The sequence below is a fragment of the Rana temporaria genome, chromosome 1 (assembly GCF_905171775.1).
Source record: "Rana temporaria chromosome 1, aRanTem1.1, whole genome shotgun sequence".
NCBI lineage: Eukaryota > Metazoa > Chordata > Amphibia > Anura > Ranidae > Rana > Rana temporaria.
This window is the reverse complement of record NC_053489.1, coordinates 24671180-24684825: the sequence shown is the minus strand read 5'-3', so window position 1 is coordinate 24684825 and position 13646 is coordinate 24671180. Positions and strand designations below refer to the sequence as shown.

The 13646-nt window shown below is 46.5% G+C and overlaps 1 protein-coding gene across 2 annotated transcripts in view; it reads left to right on the top strand.

Moving 5' to 3' along the window:
• The window catches only part of UNC13B (unc-13 homolog B), a 580491-nt gene that overhangs the window by 98142 nt on the left and 468703 nt on the right, over positions 1-13646 (top strand). For both annotated transcript variants that reach the window (XM_040336017.1, XM_040336018.1), the window contains exon 3: positions 2315-2344. In XM_040336017.1, the coding sequence (XP_040191951.1) occupies positions 2315-2344 (30 nt within the window). The remainder of the gene's footprint in view (positions 1-2314; positions 2345-13646) is intronic.

The following is a 13646-nucleotide window of genomic DNA, read 5'->3' as shown; positions in this document are numbered from 1 at the left end:
CAAAGCCGCAATTGCAGCTGCTAAGCAACAGTAATCATGAGATCGGTGAATTTTTTTTTCACCGATTTTCATGCTTTCCAGCCTGGAGGAGAGATATTTTTTTTTTAACGCCCCTGTCCCCAGTAGCTCTCGCGGAGAAGCGAGCGCACACGCAATTCCCGCCGACATATGTAAACGCCATTAAACCACATATGTGAGGTATCGCGCGTGCGTTAGAGTGCCAGCAACAATTCTAGCACTAGATCTCCTCTGTAAATCTAAACTGGTAACCTGTAAAAAATTTCAAAGCGTTGCCTATGGAGATTTTTAAGTACCGAAGTTTGGCGCCATTCCATGAGTGTGCGCAATTTTAAAGCGTGACATATTAGGTATCTATTTACTCGGTGTAACATCATCTTTCATATTTTACAAAAAAATTGGGCTAACTTTACTGTTTTGTTTTTTAATTCATGAAATTTTTTTTTTTTTAAAAAAGGCGTTTGAAAAATTATTGCGCAAATACCGTGCAAGATAAAACGTTTCAATGACCGTCGTTTTATTCCCTAGGGTGTCTGCTAAAAAAACATATATAATGTTTGGGGGTTCAGCGTAATTTTCTAGCAAAAAAAATTAGGGTTGTCCAGATACCGATACTAGTATCGGTATCGGACCGATACCGAGTATTTGCGGGAGTACTCGTACTCGCGCAAATGCTCCCGATACCTAAATAGAATACTTTTTTTTGTATTTATCAACATGTTCTATGAAAATTCTTTGAGTTTTTTACTACTGCGTGACAAGCAAATAAAACATTTTTTATCATTTTTACTCATTTTTATTCTTTTATAATGTCTTGAGTTAGAGTTCTTCATAATTCTAAAGAAAATATCCTTAGTCTGTATTGTGGTTTGAAAACTGTCACATGACATTTAAAAAAAGTATTGGTATTCGGTATCGGCGACTACATGAAAAAAATATCGGTACTTGTACTCGGTCCTAAAAAAGTGGTATCGGGACAACCCTAAAAAAAAGATGATTTGTACATGTAGGAGAGAAGTGCCAGAATAGGCCCGGTATGGAGGTGTGTATAAAAGCCCGGTATTGAAGTGGTTAAGGACCCGCTCACGACTATATGCGTCCTGTTTTTAAAGATCGATATCTCGGTAACGGCAGCAGCGGTCCTGTAAACGATAACGGTGGTCTCCGCGGCGGATTCCCCGCAAGATCACCGTTATTGACAGTGGGAGTGGCCCCCCCTCCTGCCGCTTTCCTGCGCCCTCTGCCGCTTACCATAGCCGTTGGCAGCGGCGGAGGCGATCGGGTCCTGTCCCCTGCTCTGCTGGGATACGAGTGAGGGCAAGATGGCCCCTCACCCGTCCCCATAGCATAGCAGGGCAGAAGTGACGTCAAAACTTCTTAAAGCAATATTTAAAGCAATATTTTCTTGTTGCCATTTTTTTAAATGAAACATTTATTAATTTTTTTTTTGCATTTTAGTGTAAATATAAGATGCAAGGTCTTTTTGACCCCAGATCTCATATTAAAGAGGACCTGTCATGCTTTTTTCTATTACAAGGGATGTTTACATTCCTTGTAATAGGAATAAAAGTGACCCATTTTTTTTTTCCCATGTAAAAATTAATAAAATAAATAAGAAAACAAAAACATTTTTTTTTAAAGCGTCCTGTCCCGACGAGCTCGCACGCAGAAGCGAACGCATATATGAGCAGCGCCCGCATATGTAAACGGTGTAAAATCCACACAAGTGCGGTATCACCGCGATCGTTGGAGCGAGAGCAATAATTCTAGCCCTAGACCTCCTCTGTAGCTCAAAAGATGCAACCTATAGAATATTTTAAACGTCGCCTATGGAGATTTTTAAGGGTAAAAGATTGACGCGGGCGCATTTTTTGAAGCGTGACATGTTGGGTATCATTTTACTCGGCGTAACATTATCTTTCACAATATATAAAAAAAAATTGGGTTAACTTTACTGTTGTCTTATTTTTTAAATCAAAAAAGTGATTTTTTTTTTTAAAAGTGCGCTTGTAAGGCCGCTGCACAAATACTGTGCGACCAAAAAGTATTGCAACAACCGCCATTTTATTCTCTCGGGTGTTAGAAAAAAATATATATAATGTTTGGGGGTTTTAAGTAATTTTCTAGCAAAGAAAACTCTTTTAGTCTTGTAAACGCAGAATCTGAAAAAGCCAAGGTCCTTAAGTGGTTAAACAAAAACACATTTCATATAGGGAGCTCTGTCAGGTCTGCTGTAAGTTTGTCTGCACAATGTACTTTGTGATTTACTTATGTGTTTTACCTTTTTATTTTGCAGTTAAAAAAGCCAAACTTCAAGGTCCCCCAGGTAAGAGATGTTTATTTTCTATGTACTCTATAATATATGTATATATGTTTTTTTTCAGTTTTGGCTTTGTGTATTGTTCTTCTCTACGGCACAGTTAAAGTATATCTCCTCTATCTCTCTTCTATCTATCTATATCTCCTCTAGCTCTCCTGTATTGCTCTCTTGTATTGCTCTCTTGTAGCTCTCGTGTAACTAGCTCTGTAGCTCTCTAGCTGCGGCAAAGTGGTTGTAAGAATCCTGACTGGACGTCATATGACGTCCTCGGGATTCTGAGCCGTTGCGCGCACCCGGGGGCGCGCATCGCGGCGATCGTTGTTGCAGGGTGTCAGTCTGACACCCCGCAACACCGATCAAGGTAAAGAGTCTCTCACGGAGACTCTTTACCATGTGATCAGCCGTGTCCAATCACGGCTGATCACAATGTAAATAGGAAAAGCCGGTAATCGGCTTTTCCTTACTCGCGTCTGTCAGACGCGAGTAGAGGAGAGCCGATCGGCTGCTTCTGTGACGTGGGGGGGGGGGTTTGTGCCGATCGATCATCAGCACAGCCCCCCCCCCGAGGATGCCCACTGGACCACCAGGGATGGGCATATAGAACAGCAGTAAAAAAAAATAAAAAGGATGCCACCCTAGACCACCAGGGATGAAGAGGACACACAAAATGAATGCCAATCAGTGCCCAATGGGCATCACTGATTGGCAGGCATTGTTTGGCACTGATTGGCATCCATTAGTACAACACATACAATAGTGCCCATCTATGCCCATCCATGCCGCCTATCCGTGCCCATCCATGCCGCCTATCCGTGCCTGTCCGTGCCGCCTATCCGTGCCGCCTATCCGTGCCCGTCTGTGCCGCCTATCCGTGCCCGTCCGTGCCGCCTATCCGTGCCCGTCCGTGCCGCCTATCCGTGCCGCCCAGCCGTGCCGCCTATCCGTGCCGCCTATCAGTGCCCATCTGTGCCGCATATTAGTGCCCATCAATGCCACCACATCAGTGCCACCTCGTCGGTGCCCATCAGTGCCGCCTTGTCAGTGCAGTACCATCAGTGCCCATCAGTGAAGGAGAAAACGTACTTATTTACAATGTTTTATAACAAACAAAAAAATACTTTTTTTTTTTCAAAATTTTCGGTCATTTTTAAAAAAAAATTGCCACCAAAAGAAAGCTCTATTTGTGGGAACAAAATGATAAAAATTTAGTTTGGGTACAGTGTAGCACGACCGCGCAATTGTCATTCAAAGTTCAACAGCGCTGAAAGCTAAAAATTGGTCTGGGCGGGAGGGTGTGTAAGTGCCCGGTATGGAAGTGGATATAATATATGTATATTTACACAAACAATATAAATACCCTACAATTTTTTTTATTTTCTACATAAAGCCAGTTGCGGCATTCTTCTTGGTTTCCTCGGATGTTGGGTCTAGGGGTTTCTTCTATGATAAAGGATGCTTGATGAAAATTCTTTACCAGACTTCCTTAACTAAGCAGAGATTTTAATCAGAGAGCTAAAGAGCGGATCAGAGCAGCTTATCATATGACCCTATCGGAGTGGGGTCATATTGGAGGGGGGGCGGCTGGTTTGTTTTGTTTTAAATCGACCGGAAAAGGATTTGGAGAGTCTGGTTTTCAGTCGGTCATATGAAGACAATGCTGTGTTCCCTGGAGATTTACCGCTCTACCTCGCACTATGCCCTGCAATCTCATTTTGACCACTTCCATACCAGGCACTTGCGCACCTTCCCGCCCAGGTCAATTTTCAGCTTTCAGCACTGTCGCACTTTGAATGGCAATTGCGCGGTCGTGCTACACTGTACCCAAACAAAATTGGCGTCCTTTTTTTCCCCACAAAATAGAGCTTTCTTTTGGTGGTATTTGATCACCTCTGCTTTTTTTTTGCGCAACAACTAAAAAAAGACTGAAAATTTAGAAAAAAAAATACGTTTTTATTTTTTTCTGTAAATTTTTTTGTAAATAAGTAAGTTTTCTCTTTCAATTACGGGCACTGATATGGCGGCACTGATGGACATCGATGAGGTAGTACTGACGGGCACAGATAAGGTGGCACTGATTGGCGGCGCTGGTATGCGGCACTGATGGGCACCCATGGGCGGCACTGATGGGCACTCATGGGTGGCACTGATGGGCACTCATGGGTGGCACTGATGGGCACTCATGGGTGGCACTGATGGGCACTCATGGGTGGCACTGATGGGCACTCATGGACGGCACTGATGGGCACTCATGGACGGCACTGATGGGCACTCATGGGCGGCACTGATGGGCACTCATGGGCGGCACTGGGCACTTATGGATACTTATGGGTGGCACAGATAGGCACTGTGGGGTGGCACTGATGGACACTGTGGGGCGGCACTGATTTACCTATGTTGCCAGTCAGTGCCCATTTGTGGGCACTGATTGGCATCATTTTTTTTTTGGGCATTTTTTTTTTTAATGCTTTTTTTATTTTCAGACTTTTTTATTTTTTTTCACAGACTTTTATTTTAGTTTGCCCTTCCCTGGTGGTCCAGTGTTGGCATCGGAGGGGGGGGGCTGCGCTGATAAACAATCAGCGCGAACCCCCCCTGTCAGGAGAGCCGCCGATCGGCTCTCCTCTACTCGCGTCTGTCAGACGCGAGTGAGGAAGAGCCATCAACGGCTCTTCCTGTTCTTATCGTGATCAGCCGTGATTGGACACGGCTGATCACGTGGTAAAGAGTCTCCGTGAGAGACTCTTTACCGAGATCGGTGCTGCGGGCTGTCAGACTGACACCCTGCAACAACGATCGCCGCGATGCGCGCCCCCAGGGGCGAGCAGCGGCTCAGAATCCTGATGACGTCCAGTCAGGATTCTACAACCACTTTGCCGCCGTCAATATGTCATTGGCGGGCGGCAAGTGGTTAAAGTGGGTGTCAACCCTCACATATACCCAGTGAAGTGACTGGCCTCAGGTGATGCACAGAAATGAAGTAAATGCTCCTACATCGGTTTTACCTGTTTTATCTGCAGTCTTCTCTTCTCAACAGCCATTCAAAATGCAGAATTTATACAGCTTGTCTGAGCTTTTAAAAAGCAGGGGGCAGAGAGCTGAAGTTGCACACTGCAGATTTCAGTGAGAGCTGACTGAAGGGAACGGAAACACCCCTTTTACATCTTACACAGGAACAGCGCTGAGGCTGTCAATCGCAGACTGTGTGCTGTAGCTCCCTCCCCTGTCACCATTCTTTATCTTGGTGGCCGTAAAACTTATCAGAAGTGACTCATGCTGGTAGCAGATTAAGGAGGCAGCAGACAGAAATTGCACCTAATGCTCTGAATTGAGACAAGGGCACACTGTAGAGCAGGGGTCTCCAAACCTTCTAAACAAGGGGCCAGTTTACTGTCCTTCAGACTTTAGGAGGCCCGGACTGTGGCCAGCGAGAGCAGAAAATATCCCGGCGTCAGAATAAACAGTTTACCCTCTTTGGTGTCAGTGGGAGGAATAGTCCCTCATAGTTGGTGTCAGTGGGAGGAATAGTCCCTCATAGTTGGTGTCAGTGGGAGGAATAGTCCCTCATCGTTGGTGTCGGTGGGAGGAATAGTCCCTTGTCGGTGGGAGGAATAGTCCCTCGTCGTTGATGTCAGTAGGAGGAATAGTCCCTTGTCGTTGATGTCACTAGGAGGAATAGTCCCCCATTGTTGGTGTCGGTGGGAGGAATAGTCCCTCATCGTTGGTGTCAGTGGGAGGAATAGTCCCTCATCGTTGGTGTCAGTGGGAGGAATAGTCCCTCATCGTTGGTGTCAGTGGGAGGAATAGTCCCTCATCGTTGGTGTCCGTGGGAGGAATAGTGCCCCATCATTGGTGTCGGTGGGAGGAATAGTCCCTCATCGTTGGTGTCGGTGGGAGGAATACCGTATTTATCGGCGTATACCACGCACTTTTTTGCCCTAAAATTCAGGGCAAAATCGTGGGTGCGCGATATACGCCGATACCCGCTTCCCGCGCTGAGTTTGAACTACTGCGCCGGCATATACCGAGCGCAAATCTTCCAATGAGGACACTAGTCTCACTTCCTGTTTGAGTCTACAGGACAAGAAGTTGAGGGAATTCTCCCTAATGAGACAGAAGCCAAAAAATACAATTTTTAACTCGTCTACTCTATCCAAAGTTTAATAAAGTTTAAGCTTTAGATATACTTGACAGTTTGTTCAGATCTCGATAAGAGTCTGAGTCCTGTTAGGAGCTGTTTCGAGGATTAGAGTGTTTAAGTATTAAAACCGTAATTAAACCTGATTGGTCCCTGGTGAGAAATACTCCGCCATGAAAAGTGACAATGCTGACACATCAACCATCTTGGGATATGGAGACATATTTTTAGAATTGCCAATTATAGTTGTGAGCTGTTCATGGTTCAAAATTTACATCTTAATATTAAGAAAGTTAATTCTTTCCGACGCGGTGTGGATATTGTCTCAGACGCGGCCGGGAGGTTCTCTTGTTTAAGATTGATGTACAAAGGCTGTGAATTCTGGGAGTGGGGATCCTCTAACAGACAGCCTGGATATTCTCCCCAACATGACTGAGATATTGTCATGGCCGGGATATTCTCTTCGATATAGCTGTGGTTATTATAATGGACCAGTTATTCTATTCAACATGGTTGGAATATTTGTTATGGTTGAGATAGTCTCTCCGAAATGGCGGAAACATTGTTATGGCTGACATATTCTCTTCAACATTACTGTGGTTATTGTAATGGCCTGGGTATTCTCTTCGACTGGGTTGGAATGTTATGGCTGGATATTCTCTCTGACATGGCTGGAACATTGTTATGGTTGCGATATTCTCTCCGACACAGCCGGGACATTGTTATGGTTGGGATATTCTCTCCGACACAGCCAGGACATTGTTGTGGTTGGGATATTCTCTCCGACACAGCCGGGACATTGTTATGGTTGGGATATTCTCTCCGACACAGCCGGGACATTGTTATGGTTGGGATATTCTCTCCGACACAGCCGGGACATTGTTATGGTTGGGATATTCTCTCCGACACAGCCGGGACATTGTTATGGTTGGGATATTCTCTCCGACACAGCCGGGACATTGTTATGGTTGGGATATTCTCCAACATGGCTGTGGTTATTGTAATGGCCTGGGTATTCTCTTCGACTGGGTTGGAATGTTTTGGCTGGATATTCTCTCTGACATGGCTGGAACATTGTTATGGTTGGGATATTCTCTCCGACACAGCCGGGACATTGTTATGGTTGGGATATTCTCTCCGACACAGCCAGGACATTGTTGTGGTTGGGATATTCTCTCCGACACAGCCGGGACATTGTTATGGTTGGGATATTCTCTCCGACACAGCCAGGACATTGTTGTGGTTGGGATATTCTCTCCGACACAGCCGGGACATTGTTATGGTTGGGATATTCTCCAACATGGCTGTGGTTATTGTAATGGCCTGGGTATTCTCTTCGACTGGGTTGGAATGTTTTGGCTGGATATTCTCTCTGACATTGTTATGGTTGGGATATTCTCTCCGACACAGCCGGGACATTGTTATGGTTGGGATATTCTCTCCGACACAGCCAGGACATTGTTATGGTTGGGATATTCTCTCCGACACAGCCGGGACATTGTTATGGTTGGGATATTCTCTCCGACACAGCCGGGACATTGTTGTGGTTGGGATATTCTCTCCGACACAGCCGGGACATTGTTATGGTTGGGATATTCTCTCCGACACAGCCGGGACATTGTTATGGTTGGGATATTCTCTCCGACACAGCCGGGACATTGTTATGGTTGGGATATTCTCTCCGACACAGCCGGGACATTGTTATGGTTGGGATATTCTCTCCGACACAGCCGGGACATTGTTATGGTTGGGATATTCTCTCCGACACAGCCAGGACATTGTTATGGTTGGAATTTTATGGCTGGATATTCTTTCCGACACAGCCAGGACATTGTTATGGTTGGGATATTCTCTCCGACACAGCCAGGACATTGTTATGGTTGATAATATTCTCTCCGGCACAGCCGGGACATTGTTATGGTTGGGATATTCTCTCCGACACAGCCGGGACATTGTTATGGTTGGGATATTCTCTCCGACACAGCAGGACATTGTTGTGGTTGGGATATTCTCTCCGACACAGCCAGGACATTGTTATGGTTGATAATATTCTCTCCGGCACAGCCGGGACATTGTTATGGTTGGGATATTCTCTCCGACACAGCCAGGACATTGTTGTGGTTGGGATATTCTCTCCGACACAGCCAGGACATTGTTATGGTTGGGATATTCTCTCCGACACAGCCGGGACATTGTTATGGTTGGGATATTCTCTCCGACACAGCCAGGACATTGTTGTGGTTGGGATATTCTCTCCGACACAGCCGGGACATTGTTATGGTTGGGATATTCTCTCCGACACAGCCGGGACATTGTTATGGTTGGGATATTCTCTCCGACACAGCCGGGACATTGTTATGGTTGGGATATTCTCCAACATGGCTGTGGTTATTGTAATGGCCTGGGTATTCTCTTCGACTGGGTTGGAATGTTTTGGCTGGATATTCTCTCTGACATGGCTGGAACATTGTTATGGTTGGGATATTCTCTCCGACACAGCCGGGACATTGTTATGGTTGGGATATTCTCTCCGACACAGCCAGGACATTGTTGTGGTTGGGATATTCTCTCCGACACAGCCAGGACATTGTTATGGTTGGGATATTCTCTCCGACACAGCCGGGACATTGTTGTGGTTGGGATATTCTCTCCGACACAGCCGGGACATTGTTATGGTTGGGATATTCTCTCCGACACAGCCGGGACATTGTTATGGTTGGGATATTCTCTCCGACACAGCCGGGACATTGTTATGGTTGGGATATTCTCTCCGACACAGCCGGGACATTGTTATGGTTGGGATATTCTCTCCGACACAGCCGGGACATTGTTATGGTTGGGATATTCTCTCCGACACAGCCGGGACATTGTTATGGTTGGGATATTCTCTCCGACACAGCCGGGACATTGTTATGGTTGGGATATTCTCCAACATGGCTGTGGTTATTGTAATGGCCTGGGTATTCTCTTCGACTGGGTTGGAATGTTTTGGCTGGATATTCTCTCTGACATGGCTGGAACATTGTTATGGTTGGGATATTCTCTCCGACACAGCCGGGACATTGTTATGGTTGGGATATTCTCTCCGACACAGCCAGGACATTGTTGTGGTTGGGATATTCTCTCCGACACAGCCGGGACATTGTTATGGTTGGGATATTCTCTCCGACACAGCCAGGACATTGTTGTGGTTGGGATATTCTCTCCGACACAGCCGGGACATTGTTATGGTTGGGATATTCTCCAACATGGCTGTGGTTATTGTAATGGCCTGGGTATTCTCTTCGACTGGGTTGGAATGTTTTGGCTGGATATTCTCTCTGACATTGTTATGGTTGGGATATTCTCTCCGACACAGCCGGGACATTGTTATGGTTGGGATATTCTCTCCGACACAGCCAGGACATTGTTGTGGTTGGGATATTCTCTCCGACACAGCCGGGACATTGTTATGGTTGGGATATTCTCTCCGACACAGCCGGGACATTGTTGTGGTTGGGATATTCTCTCCGACACAGCCGGGACATTGTTATGGTTGGGATATTCTCTCCGACACAGCCGGGACATTGTTATGGTTGGGATATTCTCTCCGACACAGCCGGGACATTGTTATGGTTGGGATATTCTCTCCGACACAGCCGGGACATTGTTATGGTTGGGATATTCTCTCCGACACAGCCGGGACATTGTTATGGTTGGGATATTCTCTCCGACACAGCCAGGACATTGTTATGGTTGGAATTTTATGGCTGGATATTCTTTCCGACACAGCCAGGACATTGTTATGGTTGGGATATTCTCTCCGACACAGCCAGGACATTGTTATGGTTGATAATATTCTCTCCGGCACAGCCGGGACATTGTTATGGTTGGGATATTCTCTCCGACACAGCCGGGACATTGTTATGGTTGGGATATTCTCTCCGACACAGCAGGACATTGTTGTGGTTGGGATATTCTCTCCGACACAGCCAGGACATTGTTATGGTTGATAATATTCTCTCCGGCACAGCCGGGACATTGTTATGGTTGGGATATTCTCTCCGACACAGCCGGGACATTGTTGTGGTTGGGATATTCTCTCCGACACAGCCGGGACATTGTTATGGTTGGGATATTCTCTCCGACACAGCCGGGACATTGTTATGGTTGGGATATTCTCTCCGACACAGCCAGGACATTGTTGTGGTTGGGATATTCTCTCCGACACAGCCGGGACATTGTTATGGTTGGGATATTCTCTCCGACACAGCCGGGACATTGTTATGGTTGGGATATTCTCTCCGACACAGCCGGGACATTGTTATGGTTGGGATATTCTCCAACATGGCTGTGGTTATTGTAATGGCCTGGGTATTCTCTTCGACTGGGTTGGAATGTTTTGGCTGGATATTCTCTCTGACATGGCTGGAACATTGTTATGGTTGGGATATTCTCTCCGACACAGCCGGGACATTGTTATGGTTGGGATATTCTCTCCGACACAGCCGGGACATTGTTATGGTTGGGATATTCTCCAACATGGCTGTGGTTATTGTAATGGCCTGGGTATTCTCTTCGACTGGGTTGGAATGTTATGGCTGGATATTCTCTTTGACATGGCTGGGACATTGTTATGGTTGGGATATTCTCTCCGACACAGCCGGGACATTGTTATGGTTGGGATATTCTCTCCGACACAGCCGGGACATTGTTATGGTTGGGATATTCTCTCCGGCACAGCCGAGACATTGTTGTGGTTGGGATATTCTCTCCGACACAGCCGGGACATTGTTATGGTTGGGATATTCTCTCCGACACAGCCGAGACATTGTTATGGGTGGGATATTCTCTCCGACACAGCCGGGACATTGTTATGGTTGGGATATTCTCTTTGACACAGCCGGGACATTGTTATGGTTGGGATATTCTCTCCAACACAGCCCGGACGTTATAATTGGGATATTCTCTCCGTCACAGCCGAGAAACTATTATGGTTGGGATATTCTCTCCAACACAGCCGGGACATTATGGCCAGCATATTCTCTTTGACAGTGTAGCACTACCCCCGGAGGAGCTGCTGGTGGTTTTGGGTGGCACATTTTCCTCATGGCTCCCCCGAATTCCTAGGGGTGAATGATGCGTATTGCATTTGGTAGAAGTAAAGGAATGTCCACAATAGGTGCTCTTTGCTGTGCTCTTTATTACCCAGCCAGGTAAAAATAAAACTTGTGGTGAGGAAAGTAAAGTTGAAGGAAGAAAGGAGAATGGCAGATTCAGGCGTGATGATAGGGAAACAGTCCTGCTCCCAAGTGTAACACTTCTCTGCGCCACTCCTGCCGGAGTGGGTCTAGTGTACCCGGACCGGCCTCTCTCACTGACCTGGCAGCCAGAGTATCACTCTAACAATTGTAGGATAAAGTCTCTGCCACAGACCCTCCTTGGTGAACTTCAGGGATACACCTCTGCCACAGGCCCTCTCTGATTTGTAGTTACGGAGATAATCCTCCTTAGATGAATTACGCCTGGATCTCCTTCAACTTGTCGCCCAGGTACCGACTGACAGGTGATCAATCCTTCAGTGTCCGGCTACCTTGATCCCCGCAGTGGGCTGCTTCAGAAGTTTTCACTTACCGTATATACTCGAGTATAAGCCGACCCGAAATATAAGCCGAGGCACCTAATTTTACCACAAAAAAAACAGGGTCAACTTATTGACTCGAGTATAAGCCTAGGGTGACCATCTGCATGCCTCACTGTGCCCATGCCTCACTGTGCCCATGCCTCACTGTGCCCATGCCTCACTGTGCCCATGCCTCACTGTGCCCATGCCTCACTGTGCCCATGCCTCACTGTGCCCATGCCTCACTGTGCCCATGCCTCACTGTGTCCATGATTAGACTGATGTTTAACATGGTAGTCTAGGGAAGGGGTGCCCGGCTTTGAAAAATCGGTGCTCCCCAGCTGTAGGTCCTCCAGACAACAAACTTTGTACACTTGTAGAGGAGAAATGGGGCTACATGTGTGCCAAGTTCTGGGTCCAGGAGGAGACCTAAGGCCGGCCGGTACCGGGTCCCCAAAGTTACCGGAGAAATAACTGTTTAACATGGGAGTCTATGGAAGGGGTGCCCGTTTTAAAAAAATCAGTGCTCCCTGTCGTAGGTTCCCCGGACAACACACTTGTAGAGGAAGAGTGGGGCTACATGTGTGTTTGGGGTCCAGGGGACCTATGGCCGGCCGGTACTGGGTCCCCAAAGTCCGGGAGATCGGGAGCAAAAAGGTGACTCGAGTATAAGCCAAGGGGGGCATTTTCAGCACAAAAAAATGTGCTGAAAAACTCGGCTTATACTCGAGTATATACAGTATATAGGCTACGGCTAAAATACCACTTTTAGGTGGACAGGCCCTTTAAATAATAGCGCTCTTCATTCTGTAATGCTGAAGGTTGCAGGCATTGCGGAGCCTCTGTCCTAGATAGTAAAATGTCAGGACAGTCGGCGGTCCTTTTAATGAAAGTGATATGAGGGTTCATACACGCCATACTCTCCAGATCTCTGCTCGGAGAATAATCCACCACTGGTTTTCCTTCGTCTGGTTTAACCCTTTCCTCCATTGTAAGCGAAGCAGAGCAGCGTTGTATTCCTGGCAGACCAATCCTCTTCGGCTTTTTATCCCCCCCGGAGCATCTGAAAGAAATAAAAACAGACAATGGCAGCCATTAAAAGTATTTTCTTAGCTGCGGACAGATTATTTTGTAACACAAAATCTCTTCCTTGTAAAGGTTGTGTGGGAAGGCGAGTCGCCGGGTGGGTGCGGCTTTCTGTGGTTTTGTATCTTTCAGAACCTTTTTAGAATGCGTATAATTCGGATTTACGTTCCAAACTTCAAAGTTACGCTAAACCCTAGTTTTAGAAAAAATAACTAAAAGATCGTAGGTGTAATTCTTCTGCGCCCGCTGGGTGGAGTTCGCGTCGTTTTTCCGAGTCAGGTATGCAAATTAGCTGTTTACGGCGATTCACGAAGGTACGCGCGTTCATCGCATTCTCTTACGTCGTCACTAGTCGGCTTTTCCCGCCATACAGTTACAGCTGCTATTTCGTGGCTTATATTTAGACTGCCCGTGTTAAAGTATGGCCGTCGTTCCCGCGTCAAATTTTTTTTTTTTTTTTTTGCGTAAGTCGTCCGTGAATAGGA